The sequence below is a fragment of the Carcharhinus amblyrhynchos genome, chromosome 21 (genome assembly GCF_965287045.1).
Source record: "Carcharhinus amblyrhynchos chromosome 21, sCarAmb.v2.hapA, whole genome shotgun sequence".
In the NCBI taxonomy this organism is placed as follows: Eukaryota; Metazoa; Chordata; class Chondrichthyes; order Carcharhiniformes; family Carcharhinidae; genus Carcharhinus; species Carcharhinus amblyrhynchos.
Window position 1 is genome coordinate 44,881,564 of NC_137344.1, and position 19,456 is coordinate 44,901,019.

The 19,456-nt window shown below is 42.1% G+C and overlaps 1 protein-coding gene across 2 annotated transcripts in view; it reads right to left on the reverse strand.

Moving 5' to 3' along the window:
• dhrs7cb (dehydrogenase/reductase (SDR family) member 7Cb) overlaps positions 1-19,456 on the reverse strand; it is a 36,977-nt gene that overhangs the window by 5,627 nt on the left and 11,894 nt on the right. For both annotated transcript variants that reach the window (XM_080209082.1, XM_080209083.1), the window contains exons 2-5: positions 18,766-18,923; positions 4,824-4,936; positions 3,479-3,689; positions 1,109-1,201 (exon numbers count right to left, since the gene is read on the reverse strand). In XM_080209082.1, the coding sequence (XP_080065208.1) occupies positions 1,109-1,201; positions 3,479-3,689; positions 4,824-4,936; positions 18,766-18,919 (571 nt within the window). In that variant the 5' untranslated portion in view covers positions 18,920-18,923. The remainder of the gene's footprint in view (positions 1-1,108; positions 1,202-3,478; positions 3,690-4,823; positions 4,937-18,765; positions 18,924-19,456) is intronic.

Sequence of the window (19,456 nt, forward strand, 5' to 3'; positions counted from 1 at the left end):
GGCTTAGGTAACTAGAACATACCAGGATTGTAATTTCTTTTATTCCATCCTTAAAGTTCAAATTGTAATTGAATCCAATTCACGGTCCCCACAAGAGAGACAAGCAAGATCTAAGCTGACAAGATAAGGCATTGCACCCCATCATGGGCTTGAACCGACACTTGATCTTAGCCAAAAGGCTAAAAGGAGTTGTGATTATCAAAGCTCATGATACGTGTCTGTTTAAATCTTTCCTCTGGACTGTAGACCTTGACCTTCCATAAGCTTTCCTCACCACTCCTTATACTCGTTTTTGTTGCTTTCCTCAGCACCTCCTAAAACGTTTGTGTTGTTTGTTTCGTTACATTCACTGGAAAGGTTGTAAGGATGTTGCACGTGACAGGTTTTGAACCTCAAGGACCCACAATATGCAATTGGTGAAGAAATTGTAGAGTGGAGGTTTTGAATTTATATTAACAGGATCATCCCTGCCCTTGCTGATTCCCTTATCTGTTTACTCAATTTACATGACCATATTTAAAATCTAATCTCAGTTGAATCCCATGCTTGCAACATCCAGTTAAAGAAACAGAGGGACATGGTCTTTTTCTTGTTTAAACATTGAAAATAAATCAATCTGGCCTGGGAAATTGTAATGGAATCTAAATGTCAGTGAACTGAATCAGAGGGTTTATGGCACTTGTTTACCTGTGGGAATCTGAGACTTGAAAGCCAAAAATTTCAAATTTCCAATGGTATTCATTCCCTCTTCAAAGTTAAGAAAATAACAGTTTACATTCTTGAAGCAGCTTTGCAAAACACTGCTTTATTTGGAAAGTATTAGTGTGTTACCATGTAATGCTGAAACAAGCACGCTACTAAGATGCTGTAGTTTAATGATTTTATTAGGTCTGATCTTTGCAAAGCAAACAAGGGGGTTAATTGTTGTCTGGTCAGCAACTTTGAAGTTTGGAAAATGTTTCAGGTTGGAAATTAGAAGCATGGATCAGAAACACCCATGCTAAAACTGTTTCACACTTAATAATGAAGTGTGCCATCTGCATGCACTGATAGGCCCTTTTTTAGGATAATAGTAGACAAATCGATCTCACAGCATGTATAAACTTACAGGCTGCACGAAATGGGAGTCCTAATTTCCCCTGGACGCTGTTGACTAACACAATTTGACCACTATGTCTGGAGATCATCGATGGAAGAAGTTCTGTGAAGAGAAAGAAAACTTTGTATGGCCAACTGTAAAAGCCTGCATTGAAATTATAGCAAACTCTTGCATTTCCCTTTGATATGGTGCACTGATAAATGTTTGAACATTGAATTAAATCACTTTGAATTGACTTCCTGAGAGCACAGCTCCTCTCCAGAATTGCAGTCATTTAATTACCCCTCTTATTTTCTCATGCAGTAAACAATTGTCTCGACCTAACCTTGTAGGTTGTAGTAGACCCCTGCTGTTAATTTTGTCATTTTCAGCTTAAAAATGTCAACTAGAGTAAGTCATTCTATGATTTTCCATATCCATATCCATAGCCTGAAATTGAGATTTCCAGCATCTGCAGTATTTTAACACACGAACATAAGAAACAGGAACAAGAGCAGACCATGCAGCAATTTGAGCTTGCTCCATCATTTATTTTGATCCTGGCTGATTTCTACCTCAACTCTACATTCTTGTGCTATCCGTATGCCAGGTGTGGTCTATGACTATGTAATTAAAGTAAGATTTATTTATTTCCATACTCCAATTGTTCTGTAATAAAGGCTAACATACCATTTGCTTTCCTAATTGCTACCAGCATGTTACAGACCACCGATTCTTCTGATTAGCTACATTTCTCAATCTTTCACTTTTTAACAAATATTTGACTTTTTTATGTTTCCTGTCAGGGTGGATAACACCTCATTTCCTCACACTATATTCCATTTGCCACATTTTTGCCAATCAGTTGTCTGTCTATAGCCTTTTGCAACCTCTGTGTTTTCCTGCTAACTTTCCCACCTTGCTCTGTATAATCAGAAAACATGGCTACTCAAACCCCTCACCTAAGTCCTAAGATATAAAATGGCTGTAACACCACACTACCAGAAGGACATAAAAGCTTTGGAGAGAGTGCAAAGCAGGTTCACCAGGATGTTGCTTGGTCTCGAGGGTGTTGGCTCTGAGGAGAGGTGAATAAACTAGGATTGTTCTCACTGGAAAAATGGAGGCTGAGGGGAAACCTGATAGAGGTTGATAGAGGCATAGACAGGATGGATAGTCAGAGGCTTTTCCCATGGGTGGAATTACAAGGGGGCACAGATTCAAGGTAAGAGGGGGAAAGTTTAAGGGAGATGTGTGGGAAAATTTTTTCATGCAGCAAGCGGTGGATGTCTGGAATTCACTGCCAAAGAAGGTGGTGGAAGCAGGCACATTAACAACAAGTAAAAGACATCTGGATGGGTGCATGAATAGGAGGGAACAGAGGGATATGGACCAAGTAAGGGCAGAAGGGTTTTTTTTAGTTTAATTAGGGCATCATGATCGGTACAGGCTTGGAGGGCCAAAGGGCCTATTCCTGAGCTGTACTTTTCTTTGTTCTTTGCTTTGTTTACTGAATGGCAGAGCAGTTTGCTGCGCCATATGGCCCAATCATAGAATACCTAATGTGCAGAAGGAGGCCATTTGGCCCATCAAGTCTGACTCTCAACAGAGTGAGTATCTTACCCAGGCCCTCTACCCCGCACATTCACCATGGATAATCTGTGTAACGTACACACCTTGGGACACTAAGGGTCGATTTAGTATGGCCAATACACCTACCTGCACATCTTTGGATTGTGGGAGGAAACAGGAAAACCCAGAGGAAACCCATGCAGACACAGGGAGAACATGCAGACACGGGGTGAACATACTAACTCCACACAGTCAGTCACCCGAGGCTGGAATCGAATCTGGGTCCCTGACACTTTATCAACCCTGGTCACATTTCTTATGAGCCTTTATTGTTGTAATGATGATCATCTTCTCGAGTTAACCTAGTTTCTGATATCCCAGGTAAACTTCTTTCTGCCTCAAAGTTTGGGTGCCCTATTTCTAATGTATCTCGCAGTCATGAGAGCATATCAATTGTCAATTTACCTCCTCTGCTAGCCCTCGGTCTCTGCACGTTACCGGGAACTGGTTCCAGTATTACTCTCTCAACTACCATGTCCATGCTCAACTTTTGACTGTCACCCATTGTCATCAGGTTTATTAGGTAATCTCTCTGTAATTCATCTTGCCATCAAATTGAAATGACACTCAAAAATCACCTCAATACTCTATGCATTTCTCATAGCCCTTTATTGCTGCACCTTGTTTTGATTACAAGTCCCTTTACTCCAGAATACAGTGTCAATTTATTTAAAAGTTAAGTTTGCTACCAAGTCCACAACTTTTAAGTAATTTTTTTTATCATCTTGTGTCATCTTATTGACGGTAAAGCCTTAGGCTATTAGTTACCTTTCGTCAGGGAAATTGGTCCAAAGTAGTTTGCATCCATTATCTTCTTGTCCATTTCTAAGGTGACATTGAGAGCACCTCCTTTAACTTTCAGACTGCTGTTGTTAATTAGCACATCCACACATCCATAGGATTCCAGGATTTCCTTAGCCATCTCAGGAACATTCCCTATATCACTGAGGTCCAGAAGCACAAGCTTTGGACTGAATGTCTACAAAAAAAAAGACATCAACAGATCCTCATATATCCAGGTCCAAGCTGCAGCAGTTTCTCTTCAATCATAAGGGATTGAATGTAAAAATGTCATAAAATACCAAACACATGTGTTGATTTGCATTCCATGTTAGAACTTTGTCAGAATGGGTAAATTACTACCCAGTCAGCTGCTGCATGGTAAATCTAGTTACATCTGGAAAATATATATTTTATTGCCTTTATAAATGTTTGCTTTTCTCCTTCAATTACCCAATTACCGGTCTTTCCTTATTCCCACACTGGTAGAAATACTAACCGAGGAACAACACAAACCCACCAGCCCCACCATAAGAACAACATGGACTGCAGGAGAGTGGGAACACCATCACCTCTAATTTCCCCTCCATTTATTCAGAGCTGGATATTTATCACCATTGCTGACGTTTCAGAATCATGAAACTGGCCATTCAACAGCATTTTGTGATTACCGCCACCAAACAGATTCCAGCAGTGCGAGAAGAATGCTCTGCACCACCTTCTGCAGGAATGAGCTGTTGTTGCTAGTGACACCAATATCCTGAGATTTATTCTCTTTTAAGTTAACAATACACATGCAGATTGGCACCTGATACAAATAGTACACCCAGGAATGTAGTAATTAATCTAAAATTGGGATGTTCAAGACAGTCCAATTTTTGGATGTCTCCTAATGCCATGTAAATTATATTCTTTAGATTACCTGTTTTGTTTATCCTGTCACCGTTATAGATATCCTATCCGAGACTAACAAAGCATGCCTTCAAACAACAGTCTAAATCACATCAGCCACAGGTTTGAACAGTGCTCCTGGTTGGAAAGTCCATATTTACCTAGCATAGCTATTTACCATTGCATAGCTAGGTAAATAGACCCGTCCTTTATTTCAGTTTTCTACAGATTTGTGTTTAATGTCACTACTTCTGTTTATATTTGCATACATTTACAAAATAACCAGTTACATAATCAAATGCAATAGTCACTGCACTTGCAAGTCTCGAATGGTGAAGACGGAAGTGACAGGAGAAAATCGTATTATTTTTCAACCCCATCTCCCTAAGTTTAAAGTATATGCTGAAAATATCAAAGAGATGTTTCTAAAAACAATACTCACACGACTAGGGTCAGCAACATCAATTAGGGCCTGGTGTAGGGCTTCTAATTTTTCCCAGTCGTTGCCACACAAGACTACTCGCCCTCCTCCACTGTGAAACACTCTGGAACATTCTGGTGGGCATTAAATTAAGCATTAATTTATGTTAAATTGAAATACACTTGAACTCCAATTCAGTTTTTTTCAATCCAATGGAAAGATGCATTTACTGCAGTGTAGATTTGAGTCTAGGGCTTTGGTTCATATTTTATTCCAAGGCTGTGTCACCCACTTCATTTTTTAAGGGGCATAGATTGGCCCCTGTATGATGGAATTGTCCACTAACATGTGAAGAATAGCCACTTGGGAGAAGTACATGTGGAAACTACCCAATCTCTGAATTACGTAGGAATTCAAACAGGGAAATGGGCCAATTTTTCAGTGTTTTTCCTTCCATGATCAGTAGACCAAATCTCATGTAGTGTCAACTTGGATCACTTTGTAACACTCTCATCTTAAGTCAGAGAAATGTCATAATTCAGAGACTTGCACAGAGGGCTAGATTCCACAAAATAACATAAGGTCTAGCCGCCGCGAAGGAAAGCAAGACTGGTCTCATGAAGGTGCGACAGCAGGATTGCTGGGAGATGTGTATAGGGGGAATTGGGTGTGGTTTTACCAGCAGCAGCCAATTTTTGAAAAACACCACTGGGAATGCTGTCCAATTGAGGACAGTGATCCACAGGGTTAGCACTGCTGCCTCAGCACTAGGGACCTGGATTCAATTCCCAGTTCGGGTTATGTCTGTGCAGAGCTTACACGTTCTCCCTGTATCCGTGTGGGTTTCCTCCAGTTGCTCCTGAAAGAAATGCTGGTTAGGTGGATTGGCCATGCTAAATTCTCCCTCAGTGTACCCAAACAGGCACAAGAGTGTGGCAACTAGGAGATTTTCACAGTAACTTCATTGCAGTATTAATGTAAGCCTACTTGTGACACTAATAAATAAACATTATTCAAAACAAAATCCAGCCCAATCAGAGGGTCAGCAACTTAGAATGCTGGAACGTGCTATCGATAGAGGTAGGCACTGCTGACGTTGAAGGGAGAAGAGGTTGCCTCTGTATTAAGGCACCATCAGGCCGATAAGAATATTTATTTACATGTTGGGACCAGGCAGGCAGGGGTGAACCCTCCAGTCGCAGGGCCAGCCATTGTCTTTGGTGCTGATGAGGGCTGGACAAGAGGATGGGGGGTGGAGGGCCATGTTGGCCATGGAGTAACCATTAAGGAAAGCTGCATTCTCTCCTGTTCCACACTCCCAACTCCCCCATTATCAGGAAGCCACTGGGAGACCATTATGGTTTATTTGGCTTTCTACACCGGGAAAGTCTGGCTGGGAATAGTGCTGACGCTTTGGTTTATCTGATTAGATTTGATTTATTATTCTCACATGTATTAGCTTACAGTGAAAAGTAATGTTTCTTGCATGCTATACAGACAAAGCATACTGTTCATAGAGAAGGAAACTAGAGAGTGCAGAATGTAGTGTTACAGTCATAGCTAGGGTGTAATACCAGGTAGGTCCATTCAAAAGGCTGAAAACAGCAGGGATGAAGCTGTTCTTGAGTGGGTTGATACGTGACCTCAGACTTTTGTATCTTTTTCCCGGCGGAAGAAGATGGATGAGAGACTATCCAGGGTCAATGGTGTCCTTAATTATGCTGACTGCTTTGCTGAGGCAGCAGGAAGCGTAGACAGAGTCAATGGATGGGAGGCTGGTTTGCATGATGGATTGGCTTCATTCATGACCTTTTGTAGTTTCTTGCAGTCTTGGGCAGAGCTGGAGGCATACCAAGCTATGATACAACCAGAAAGAATGCTTTCTATGGTGCATCTGTAAAAGTTGGTGAGAGTCATAGCTGACATGCCAAATTTCCTTAGTCTTCTGAGAAAGTAGAGGCGTTGGTGGCATTTGGGGGACCAGAACAGGTTGTTGGTGATCTAGACACCTAAAAACTTGAAGCTCTCAACCATTTCTAATTCAACCCCTGGTAAAATCCGAGTGTCCATTATAAAATAACAATTAATTGGAATCACTGGTCACCCACCTCCTGCCAGCAGGTAACCAAAGAACTGCCATTCCCACTTCTGGGACTATCCCAAGGTAGTACAAAGTCATCAAGCATTCTAACATCTTCTGCCAGCATATTACGTGTCCTCCCACCTCCCAGCTCATCTCAGTATGACTGGTAAAATTCAGCCCAGATTTAGCCCGGGGGGGGGGAGGTTGTGTGTGTGTCTCAGGTACCCTACCCCTTTATCCCCCTTTCCTTTCATCACTTATTGATTCTACTCTGAAATGTTCAGTGTGTAAAAAGTCTCTGCTTCAATTATTACTTAAAGCGCTGTATATCACAAACTCACAACCATCTGGTAAATAGATTGCTTCAGCACATCAATTGCATTTACTCTTGTATCTATTACCCTCTATTTCAGACCATTCAATCCAAACCATAAAAACAAAGAAAAATGCTCATGTACAACAGAATTTACAATAAATTTACTTCACTGGTTAAACAGGACTTCTGTATCCTTCATTCACAGAATGTCACAGGTTAATTGCCAAGAACAGGAAGGGAAGACTTCATGCCTAAATATAGGCCTTTACTGCTGCCCCAGAGGCATTTTGATCAGCCCTATATATAGCTTTAAACCATTTATGTTGATGAAAGGTTGTGTAGCAGACCCTCATATCAACTACCAGTGGCATTAGTCATATCATTTCCAAGGGCATTTTCCCATTTTTTTTAGCATGGTGTGTGTATGGGAACAGACTTTCATTAAACGAACCACTGACGTATCAGGAAGTTGAAGAAATTTTTTCTTCTGGGGCAAATTGTTCAATTTCTGAAATGAATACTGGGATTTTTCACTCCGGGATTAGGAGACAGTCTAACGTCAATTCAACTGACATGCATGCAGTCAGGCAAGTGAAGCAATTTGTCTGCTTAAGAAACATTGACTCCTCAAAGTGGCAATGATTGCTTCCCTTGTGCCAAACCTTCAAAATCAACAATCTTATAGAACAGGAAAACTATTGGGTGACAGGACAAGTTTGAACACCCCTTTGAAGTGACCATGAGATGATCTTATTGAAACATATAGAATTCTTAAGGGGTTTGATAGGGTAAATGCTGAGACGATGTTTCCTCACATGGGAAAGTCTAGATTTAGAGGGCATAGTCTCAGAATAAAGGGATGCCAATTTAAGATTGCGATGAGAAGGAATTTCTTCTCTCAGAATGTTTTTGGAACTCCTTTCCACCTGGTGCTGCGAGGGCATAGTCACTGGGCAGAATTTTACCAGTTCACCCCATCCATCAACGGGCGGAGTGAGCTGGTAAAATCAGACGAGAGCTGAGAAATCAGGATCGTGCCTGATTTCTCGGCTCTCGCGACCTTACTGGAACCAGATTTCTGCGTGGTCAGCCCCTTGCCCATTTCCGGCGAAAGGCTAAAGAACTTATTTAAATATATCACAATGCTGATTTACATGCGTGCAGTGAGCCCAGTGCTCAGTCGTCCAGGGTCACTTGCTTTTATGGCCTTACCAGGAGACGTTCTCTCCGGCGAGGAAAACATCTGCTCCCCATGAGCTCCACTGGGAACAGCTGTGTTAGCCTCACTGCTAGAATCGGAGGCCATTGAGAACCCCAAAGAGACCAAGGGCAAGGGTCTGTGCACATGGCCTGGAAGGGATGGAGCCTGGAAGGGAGGAGGCACTGGGCAACCTGCATCAAATTGGGGAAGGGGGGAAGAGGGCCCCGCTACGCACTCTGCAGTTGCATTTGGTGGGGGGCGGCAATCGGTCTGGGCAGCAGACGGATGGTGGGGACTACATCTTCAGGCAGTGTGGGCCTGTATATCTGACTCAAAATATTCTCTCTCCATAAATGCTGTCAGATCTGCTGATTTTTTTTCCAGCCTTTTCTGTTTTTGTGCCATAGCATGGCAACACTGCTGAGAGACAGCAGGAGCATGGAGTTTGAGAGTACATGAGCCTTCTACTAGCATCATCACCTGTTCCCTTCAATACCACACCTTCACCTGTAAAGAATGCAGATGAGATAGGAGGTGCAGAGCCAACACAGCACATCCAGTGACCCTGAGATGCTTGGGTACAAGGTTTTTGCAGCATCTACACTACGTTAACTGATGACTGATCTGGAGAGTGACATTAAAATAGGACACTCATTGTGATCAGAAGCTAACAAACTGCACCGAAGAGAGACCCAGGATACTTGCCATTAGTGTGTGCAGGGACCAAGGTTTCACACCTAATTGACATTAACACAGCTCAAGGAGACATGAAATGATTGAGAATGTATTTGCATTCATAAACATTATGCACAAGTGTTTAACACCTGTGCAGCTCCATCTTCTTCCTGCTACTCCCCCAAAATCTGTAGCAAAGATGGAGGTAGCCTGCTGTTTGCTCCACTCTGTTGTCTGTAATGACTTTGGAGGGCATGCTGGAGGGCCAAGATTTGGGAACCCTGGCCTTTTCTTGAAGTCCTGCTCTAGGCCAGTTGCACGTCCTCAGCCTATAGAGCTGGAGCTGATGGGGTCACAGGAGGAGGGGATTTGGATCAGCTGGAAGCTATCCAGAGTCACCTGGGTGGATGACCCCACAGTGTCGAGCTGCTGGTCTTCCTCCCTACAGTGCTTGAGGGATGCTGATAGGCCGTTGAGGAGAGGCAGCGACAATGAGATGAAAATGCCTTCCCCCTCCCCACCCCCTCTCTCAAACTGACACTGATGGAAGCAACCAAAGGCTACAGCAATGGAGTATAGCTCCTGCAGCAGTACAGGGCCAATGTCATGGACCAAGGTTTCCACAGTAGCTGCTAACCTGATAGTGTTGACTTCATGTATTGGCATGTCAGCGCTATCATCTCAGACTGAAGGCGGATGAACTCCTCCATCGTACATTGCAATCTGGCGAGTGCAGCTGACATGCCACGACGTTGCTGAATCTCCACTAGATTGAAGACCGAGTCTGGAGGTTTGTCATCTGACTTGGACTTAGCAGACTCCTGGCCTCCAGTGCCAGCAACCTGGGGTGTCCCTCCCTCTGCCTGCTGTAAATCAAACAGTGCACTGTGTTCACCAGATTCTGACCCCACCACTACTCTAAAACTAGATCCCACCAAGGTGTGTGTCTTGCATTGGTGAAGGGTGTGGGTGAGCTCTGTGGCAGGTCTTCAACATGGCTCCCCTCAGATTCCTCATCTGAGATCTCAGGGCTGGAGTCAGTGGCCTGACACATGCCTGACCTTGGCTGCTTTGTAGAGAGGTCTGCGAAAGAACAGAGAAATAGAACAGAATACCTACCATGCAGAAGGAGGCCATTCGGCCCATTGAGTCTGCAGCGACAGCAATCTACCCAGGCCCTATCCCCGTAAACCCACATATTTATCTCGCTAATGCCTCTAACAATTTAGCATGGCCAATGCATCTAATCCGCACATCGTTGGACTGTGGGAGGAAACTGGAGCACCCGAAGGAAACCCATGCAAACATGGGAAAGACGTGCCAGGACCCAAGCTGGGAATCAAATCCAGGTCCCTGGAACTGTGAGGCAGCACTGCTAGCCACTGTGCTGCCCAAAATTAGTACACGGCAGGGGACTGAGAAATAAGAGTCATCACTCACAGTATGGTTCTCTGATGGGTGCTGTAGTGCAGGATCCTCACTTGATTGAGCGTGGTTAACCTTGCCGTCAGTGCAGGCATGGACCACACCCTCACTAGCCAGTTGGATGGCTCTATTCTTAAAGCCAGAACAGACCTTGGTCTCTGCAATTGCTCTGCCAGTATGGTATGCCTTTTTATTGTGTGCCAACTTGTCCTGCATAATGGCAGATAGAGGCAGTGTCAGGAAGTCATATACAAGTGTAGATGACAAGGATTCCTGACATGTATGGGTGGTGAGCGGAGCCCTGGACAAGATAAGGATGCAAGTCCCAGAAGAGATGAGGCCAGACGGAAATGTGAGATGGTGTGAGAATGAGTGGTGACATCCCTTGAAGTGGCTGTGAGCAAGATTCTTGTGAATAGGTCACGAGTTTGTGAGTGTGAGATTTGAAAATGATGGGATGGGTGACTTACCCTGGCAGAATGGAAGAGATCATTCACCTTCTTCTTGCATTGGGTGGCTGACCTCTTTTGAAGTTCATTGCATTGACCACCTCTGTCACCACCTCCCAAGCTGGATTGGTCAACATGCTTTCAATCCTGCACCCAGAGTCCAAGGCAGGGGTAGAGGACACCCAAGCGGGCCTCTACTGCATCCAACAAGCATTCCAGTGAGCTGTCACAAAACTTGGGTGCTGCATGCTTCCTCACTTCGGGTTTTGTTTTCTGCAGCTTTCTCAAGCTGATAAGAGCATGAACACTGTTCAGGGGAACCCATTAAATATGACATCCAGGCTCTTAAGTCATGGAGGGGTGAGCGAACCAGAGGCTGCCCGCCAACAATGTGGCATGATCTCTGCCAATTACTGATTACTTCAGCTGGGAGTGCACAATACAGCACAAAAGAAATGCCATTTTGGTTGGCGGGTGTGACACCGATTTTTGTATCCATTGACCGACTTTGCCAGAAAATCCCAGCCAAATGCTGTAGTAATCTGACCAACTTTGATACTGCTCATTCTATGTGTACTGTCTGACACAGTTCTTTTGTTTAAAAAAAAGTCTGTCCTGTTTATTTGTAAAAACTACTAAGGGACTGGATGGTGAAGTGTTCTACATACTGTGCTCCCGTCTCTAGGTTTGGATTTGAATCTAGCTTAGAATAAAGCTTACTCCGTCTGTTAATGGGAATAATTCTAGGTGAAATGACTTGTGGTAATCTCATTTTTTTAGGTAGCATAAGCCTATATATCAGCAGTAGCATTGATTAGCATTTTTCACCATTTCATAGCTTCTTGTCTTTGGTCTGCAAATTTTATATGATTTTTAATTTGTCTACGCTCTGAATGGAATTTCACGCACACACAAAAATATAAGTGGTAGTGAAAGGAATTGAATACTGCAAAGGCAATGGGCCCTGACAACACTCTGGCAATAGTACTAAAGACTTATGCTCCTGACTAGATGCTCCCTTAGCCAAGCTGTTCCAGGATAGCTACAAAACTGGGTATCTCCCCACTAATGTGGAAAATTGCCAAAGTACATTCTGTGCACAAAATGCAAGATAAATCCAATCCAACCAATTACTACCATTCCTCGATCATCAGCAATGTGGTGGGAGATGTTATAGACTGTACTATCAAGCAGCACTTGCACGCAACTGCCTGCTCATTAATGCTCAGTTTGGATTCCACAAGGGCCACTCAGCTCCTGATCTCATTACAGCCTTAGCCAAACATGAACAAAAGAACATAATTGAAGAGGTTTGGCGAGAGTGACTGTCACATTTCATTCGGTATGACATCAAGAAGCCCTAGCAAAACTGGAGTCAATGGGAATCAGGGAGAAAACTCTCCACTAGTTGGAGTCAGACCAGCCACAAAGGAAGATGGTTGTGGTTGTTGGAAGTCAATCATCTCAAATTCAAGACATTGCTGCAGGATGGTTTGGTGACCTTCCCTCAATCATGAGGTTGGAAGTGGGGATGTTCGTTGATTACCTCCAACCTGAAAGGAACAACAGCAGATCTCAGCTAATCAAGCAGTCGGCCACCATTTCTCAACTCCTTAAAGCCTGTTGTATTTTAAAAGCGTCCAACCTTCACCAGCCAAACAATCGAGATACAGAAACTTTATTGTGCTGCACCCTCATTCACATTCAAGGATTTCCGTACTGCTGTCTCCAACCAAGAAATTATCTGAACTGAACTCTGATACAAAGGAATCACACCCTGGACTTTGAATTTATGAACACTGGAAATCACAAGAACTATTATTTGTTTCTGTAGTTCTTTTACTGTTACCAATAGTTGTAAAAACTCCCTCTTTTTTATCTTACTGTACATGTGTGTGTGTTTGGGGTTGTGAACAAACACCTCTGGTTTTGAATGTGAAATAAACTAATCTTCTAAGTTAATCATAAAGAGAATTTTCTTGCATGTTACTTAGAAAATTGAGGATTTAGGGGAAAGCATTCAAAACATTCTGCTTACAAACAGATGGTGAGAGAATGAAGAAGGATAGTCTGCCTCGCTCCTGACCATAACAAGTATAGTGACACCACTAATCCCAGCCAGAATGGAGGTGATTAGTAATTCCCCCGTCAATTACTCCTGTAAGTACAATACTGTAGTGACTGTGATTGATTGTACAACAAGTTCTGTTTATAAAGACTCTTTTTAAATAGACCCTGTAAGTAGACTGTTGTTTCATGAAAAATGCACTGTTTGACAGAGGAACTGTTGGTTGTAAATTGCATCCCATATCCAAATCCCTGACTGAGACAGTATTATTAATAGACATTCAGAAGGTATCAATGGGCAGAGATATCTAGCTGATCAAAATTTGGTTACGAACTTCCTTTGTCCTGAAACATCTCAGCTGCCCTCCCAAGACAAGGTCACTTCCATACAAGATACATTATAATGTCATATTTAGGAGAGCCTTTGTTTTTAATCTGTCCAAGGCCAAGGGACAGCTAGAACAAAGGTGGGGGTGATTCTTGTTAAAGCACCATTATTGATAAGGAAGTACAGTTAATAAACAGATAAATGTGGATTCTTGTAGGTGGGATGAAAAAGAAACAATTTAAAAGAGGTCTCAGAATTAAACCCCTTGCCAGAAGCTTATGCACTGTAGCATGTGAAATAGAGCCATGATGGCACAGGAGGAGGTTATTCAGTCCAAGAAGTCCATATCAGCATCTCCAGTGAACTCACAAGGTATTGCCATCAATGTACACTTAATTGTATGTAAAATTATTATCAAGAATAGTTATCACTATGCTTAATACCTTACGAACATAAATAAATACTTCTGAACTTTCTTATTTTGAGGAAAAACTTACAGAATTATATGTAAAAATACCCATCCTCTAATAGTGGTTCGCACTGTTTCTCATGGCTCCAGGGACCTAAGTTCATTTCTAGACTCAAGTGACTGCCTGTTTGGAGTTCACACATTCTCCCCATGTCTGCTTGGGTTTCCTCCAGGTGCTCCAGTTTCCGCCCATAGTCCAAAAATATGCAGGTTAGGTGGATTGGCCATGCTAAATTGCTCCTTAGTGCCTCAACTTGCGTAGGTTAAATGGATTAGCCATATAAATATGTGAGGTTATGGGGAAAGGGCCTGTAGACATGCTGCCAGAGAGTCAGTGTAGGCTCAACGGGCAGAATGGCCTCCTTCCGCACTGTAGGAATTCTATGATGAACTGTAACTTCAGTGGAAATATGATTCAACAGGTCTTGTTAATCAAGTCACTTTTGTTTTATAGGCAAACACAACGGCCAATTTACACACAGCAAGAATCCAATCAACAGCAAGTGATCTGATGACCAGTTAATTCATTCTTATGTCAAATATTGCCCTAGGATCTATTTCATACACCCAAATGGGCAGTTTACTAGCCCTGCTCCAATCTTGTAATGTGCAGATATTGTGCTCAAACTCTGGAGGAAACTGCAAAGAGATGAAACTGCAACCATAACAATTTGAAGGGCAAGTTAAGACTGATAAAATCTTTAGATTTGATAAATGTTGCAAGTGAAGCAGAACTTGTAACTTGAACACGTTCACCCTTTTGCACTTCTTCTCTACCACCAGCAGAAGATGCTGGCTCCTGCTGACATCCATGAGCAAATTGAATAAAGTGCATGCGCAAATTCAAGCTGGGAAGTGTAGCATGGTAGCCATTTCAAAGAAGAGTGGGAAAATTGTCTATGGTGTACTGGCAGATAGTTATCCTTCAATCAATATCTCAAAAGAGAAAACACAAATTATCTGGTCATCATCACATTGTTGTTTATGGGATCTTGTTGTGTGCGAACTGGCTGTGACAACATTTCACAAATACCTCACTAGGTATAAAGTGCTTTGGAAAGTACTGAGAACGTAAGGCGTGCTATATGAATGAAAAATGTTCTTCTTTGCCAAAAAATGCTATGAACAATTAAAGAGGTAGGAGATAACATAAAACTAAAAGAAAACTCATACAGGGTCCCACATGGCACATCGTTCAGCAAATTGAAAGCTCTTGCAATCCAAAGGAAAATGGCAAGTTTGAATCCAGAATAGACTCAGTGATAGTTTATGGTCGATATAGCCGGAAGGCCAGTTCCAGTGGAATTTTGTGGGGTCAGTGCTGATTTTCAATGGCATGAAATTTTCAGATGAAATTATAATTGACCATGTGGTTGACAGTGATGAAAAAAGCTGTTATCTGATGGAAGCTATCAATGAACTGGTAAGGTGGCAAATGGAATTCAATCAGAAGAAGTGTAAGGTATTTGGAGTGGACAAACAAAATAAGGGAATATGCAATAAATAGTACAATTCTAAAAAGTGTAGAGAAATAGAAGGATGGTAGAGTCCATTTCCAAAGATCCCTGAAGATAGGACAGATATATTTTATGCTCTAACGAGTGTTGATTAGCATCAGGGACTTCCACCCTCACCCGAGAATAAGTCCCACCATAGAGTGCTGCAGGTCAATAAGATTGACCAACAGCGCTTCAGATCTTCTAGCAACAGTGATGCAGTGGCTGGAAGAGGAACTGCACCAACCAGCCTCAACTAAGTCCCAAAAGTGGGTCCCAGGGCAGGGAGTTTGTACGGAAGGCCTGGGAGAGGGGGGAGGTGGATGGTGATACATGGGGGGGCTGGAGGCAATTGGGGTCTCAAGAGATAGAAAAGGATGAGAGAGGGAAATTCAGAGGTCATTGGATTCTAAGACGGGTACGCCCCTGTCAGAAGGGAGATTGCCACCCTTTTCCACCCAAGATCCAACTTTCCTTATTTATGGGTTTCCTCCAAGGTGCTATAATCCACCTGTCTACTTAAAAATTGAGGCTGAGTGTAAAACGGCCCTTATGTGGCCATTAATGGGCCAACTATAGACCATAATTGGGGCAAGAACATGCTTCCTGTCTAAGGTCTTGCCCGCTCTAGTGTAAAATCACTATGGGGTCAGGGCAAGTGGGAACCTGTGGGAAACCCCGTCTGAGCAATTTCACACTCACCCCCACCTCAGATCCTCAGGAGGCACAGAGGAACATAAAATTCTGGCTTATGTTTCTAAAATTCAAAAAATACCACATATGCCGGTGAACAGGAAAGATGCGAAGAATGGCAAATACTGACAAGGCACATTGTAAGAGCAACACAAATAGAGTATAAAAAGAAATTTGGGAGAGATATCAAAATTATTAAAACAAATTTACAATTATACTTAGAAACAAAGAGTGGTCAGCAGCAATATGAGCCTTTTGAAAATTGATAATGACAATATTGTCAACAAAATAAAATAAATGGACATGCTGAACAATTACAATTGTAAAATAATTACAGTGGAGAAAGAGGCCAACATGTTGGAAATTCCAGGGACAGTCATTATGATTAAGGCATAGCCACATGCCAAAGTTAACGTTAGCACTTTGAATTACTATTAATGAACAAGATAATAGTAATATTGAATGACCAATCTACAGGATCAGATAGTTTCTATCTCAGGATTTTAAAGGAAGTAGGACAGAATATTGTAGGTGTCCTAACTATAATCTTCCAAAGTGTTCTCAATTAAGGAACATTTCGTTTGGATTTGTAAAAGGAAGGCACTTGCCATTCCACAATTTAAGGAAGGGAAACCAATGAATTATAGACCAGCTAGCTAAACATTTGTCAGGAAATTACTGAAATCTATAATTAAGTATAGGATGATTAAGTATGGGGCATCTTGATGATTTTTCAGCAGGTCAGAGATAGCCAACATGAATTTGTAAAGGGTAGATCATGCCTAACTGATTGAATTTTCTGAGGATGTGAGTAAGGAAGTGGACAGAGGAATGTCCACAGCCATTATTTATACGGATTTCGAGAAAGCATTTGATAAAGTTTTTCATGAGGAGCTGTTAGCTAAAGTTAAAATTCATGAAATTGAAGGCAAATTATTGACCCAATTGGAAAATTGGCTGTGGCAGGAGACAGGAAGTTGAGATAATGGGCAGGCAGTCTAATTGGCAGGGTGTTATTCGTGGTGTACTACAAAACTCGGTGCTGGGATCTCAACTGTTTACCATATTTAGTAATGAATTAGATGATGGAATAGATGGACATAAATTCAATTTGCTGATGACAGAGGTGGAAACATAAAGTTGCGAAGAGAATGAGAAAGAGGACTCCAAATGTTAAATTAAACAAGGATTGCATTCCCTGGAATTTAGAAAGTTAAGGGGTGATCTGATTAAAGTTTCCAGGATATTAAGAGCAACAGGAGAGCTGGAAAGAAACTGTTTCCACTGGTTGCAGAGTCTAAGGCTAAGGACTAAAAATTAAAACCAGACCTTTCAGATGTGAAGTTAGAAAAAATTTCCCTGCACGAAAGGAAGAAGTTCAGAACTTTCTTCCACAAACAACTATTGATGTAATAATCTGAAATTATTAGATTTAATTAAGCGTTTGTTATATGCGAAAAAAGATGGGCATGTGGAGTTAGGTCACAGACTAGCAATTGTGTCATTGAATAGTGGGAACAGGGTCAATGGATTACATGACCTATTCATTTTTTTTATTCATTCGTGGGACATGGGTCTCGCTGGCTGGCCACCATTTATTGCCCATCCCTAGTTGCCCTTGAAAAGGTGGTGGTGAGCCGCATTCTTGAATTGCTGCAGTCCATGTGCTGTGGGTTGGCCCACAATGCTGTTAGGGAGGGAATTCCAGGATTTTGACCCAGCGACTGCGAAGGAACGGCGATGTATTTCCAATTCAGGATAGTGAGTGGCTTGGAGGGGAACATGCAGGTGGTGATGTTCCCATTTATCTGCTGTCCTTGTCCCTCTAAATGGAAGTGGATACGGGTTTGGTGAATTGCTGCAGTACATCTTGTAGCTAGTACACACTGTTGCTACTGCGCGTCAGTGGCGGAGAGGTGGGGCTCATCAAACGGGCTGCTTTGTCCTGGTTGGTGTCAAGCTTCTTGAGTGTTGTTGGAGCTGCAACCATCCAGGCAAGTTGCTTTAATCCTATCTTCCTATGTATAGTTCTGCAGGCTTCAGCTATTGTCCAGTATTTCATCACTAAAGAGTAAGTGTTGGCAGGCCTCTTCATATTGAAATACTGGAGTCAAGCCTTTTCCTCCTGCTAAAACCCGCACATGTTTGTGCTGTAGGGTGGTTGTTGAGTGATTATAAGTAAGTAATGTGCAATATTTATTTTGAAGGCCAGATGTTGGTAGATGTTGGGTAAGTAGAAGGAATCCACTGTTGAGCATTAGCTGCGGGAAAAGACACTGGACTGTGGAGAAGGGCAGAAAGTGTCAGAGATGTACTTGGGAATAAAGGGTTGATGTTAGGTCACATTCCTGCTTCAATTCTAATAGAAAGCTAATTGCTCAACCATCATAGTTGAACATTACCAACTGAGCTAAACTGATACAGGCAGACCATAAACGGAAGCCCAGAAATAAATAGAAAGCTGTCTCAGTTGCCTTGTTAATAAAGCCATTCATTAATGTAGTTATTTGCATTCCCAATCTATATTGTTAGCTGTTCTCAATAAGATAGCAATTATTTCAGTGCTCCTAGTCTATCATCCTGATGTGATTCAATGTCAAATTGTCTAATAACACAGCTGTGAAACAACTTGAGATGTTTTACTCTGCTAAAGCCACTACTGTATATAATTTCAAGTTTTTATATATGGTAGACTTATGTAAGAATTAAAATATGAACAGATATTATTCCCAAAAGAAACAAAGAACAATTGATTGCTCACCTTTCCCAAGTCCTGATATAGCGTCAGTTATCACAATCACTTTATTCCGCACAGCTGATTTGGACATCAGTTGCATTATTCTTTTGTAAATGTAAGCAATGCCAGCGATCCCAGCCACCAGTAATGGAAGAATCAATAAAGCTAGGGCACCCATCTCTCTGCAAAACAACAGCAATCAATACCGCAAAAATTAATCATCGATACTTTAAAAAAATATATATTTTGCTGTATCATATAAACACAGTCAGAACTAAAGAAGCATTAATCAGTGTATCATAGAATCCCTACAGTGCAGAAGGAGGCCATTCAGTCCATCGAGTCTGCATCGACACTCCGTAAGAGCATCTTATCCCCTGCCACATCCCATAACTTAATGCATTTATTATGGCTAAACCCCCGAACCTACAGATCTTTGGACACTAAGGGGCAGTTTAGCATGGTGAATCTACCTAATCTGCACATGTTTAGACCCCAGTTAATAGTGATCAGTCCACTTTTTAATTCATTCCTGAACTATTAGTTTTAAAATAGTTGTGGAATAAGATAGGACAGATCCACAGGTTAAGGTCCTAAACTGGAACAGGACCTAGCAGAGGTCAGTTGGGTGAGTCTGTTTGAAAGGAACAACTAGAAAATACGAGGCTTTTAAAAGTGTGATATCAAGAATCCAGTGGCAGTACGTTCCTGTTAA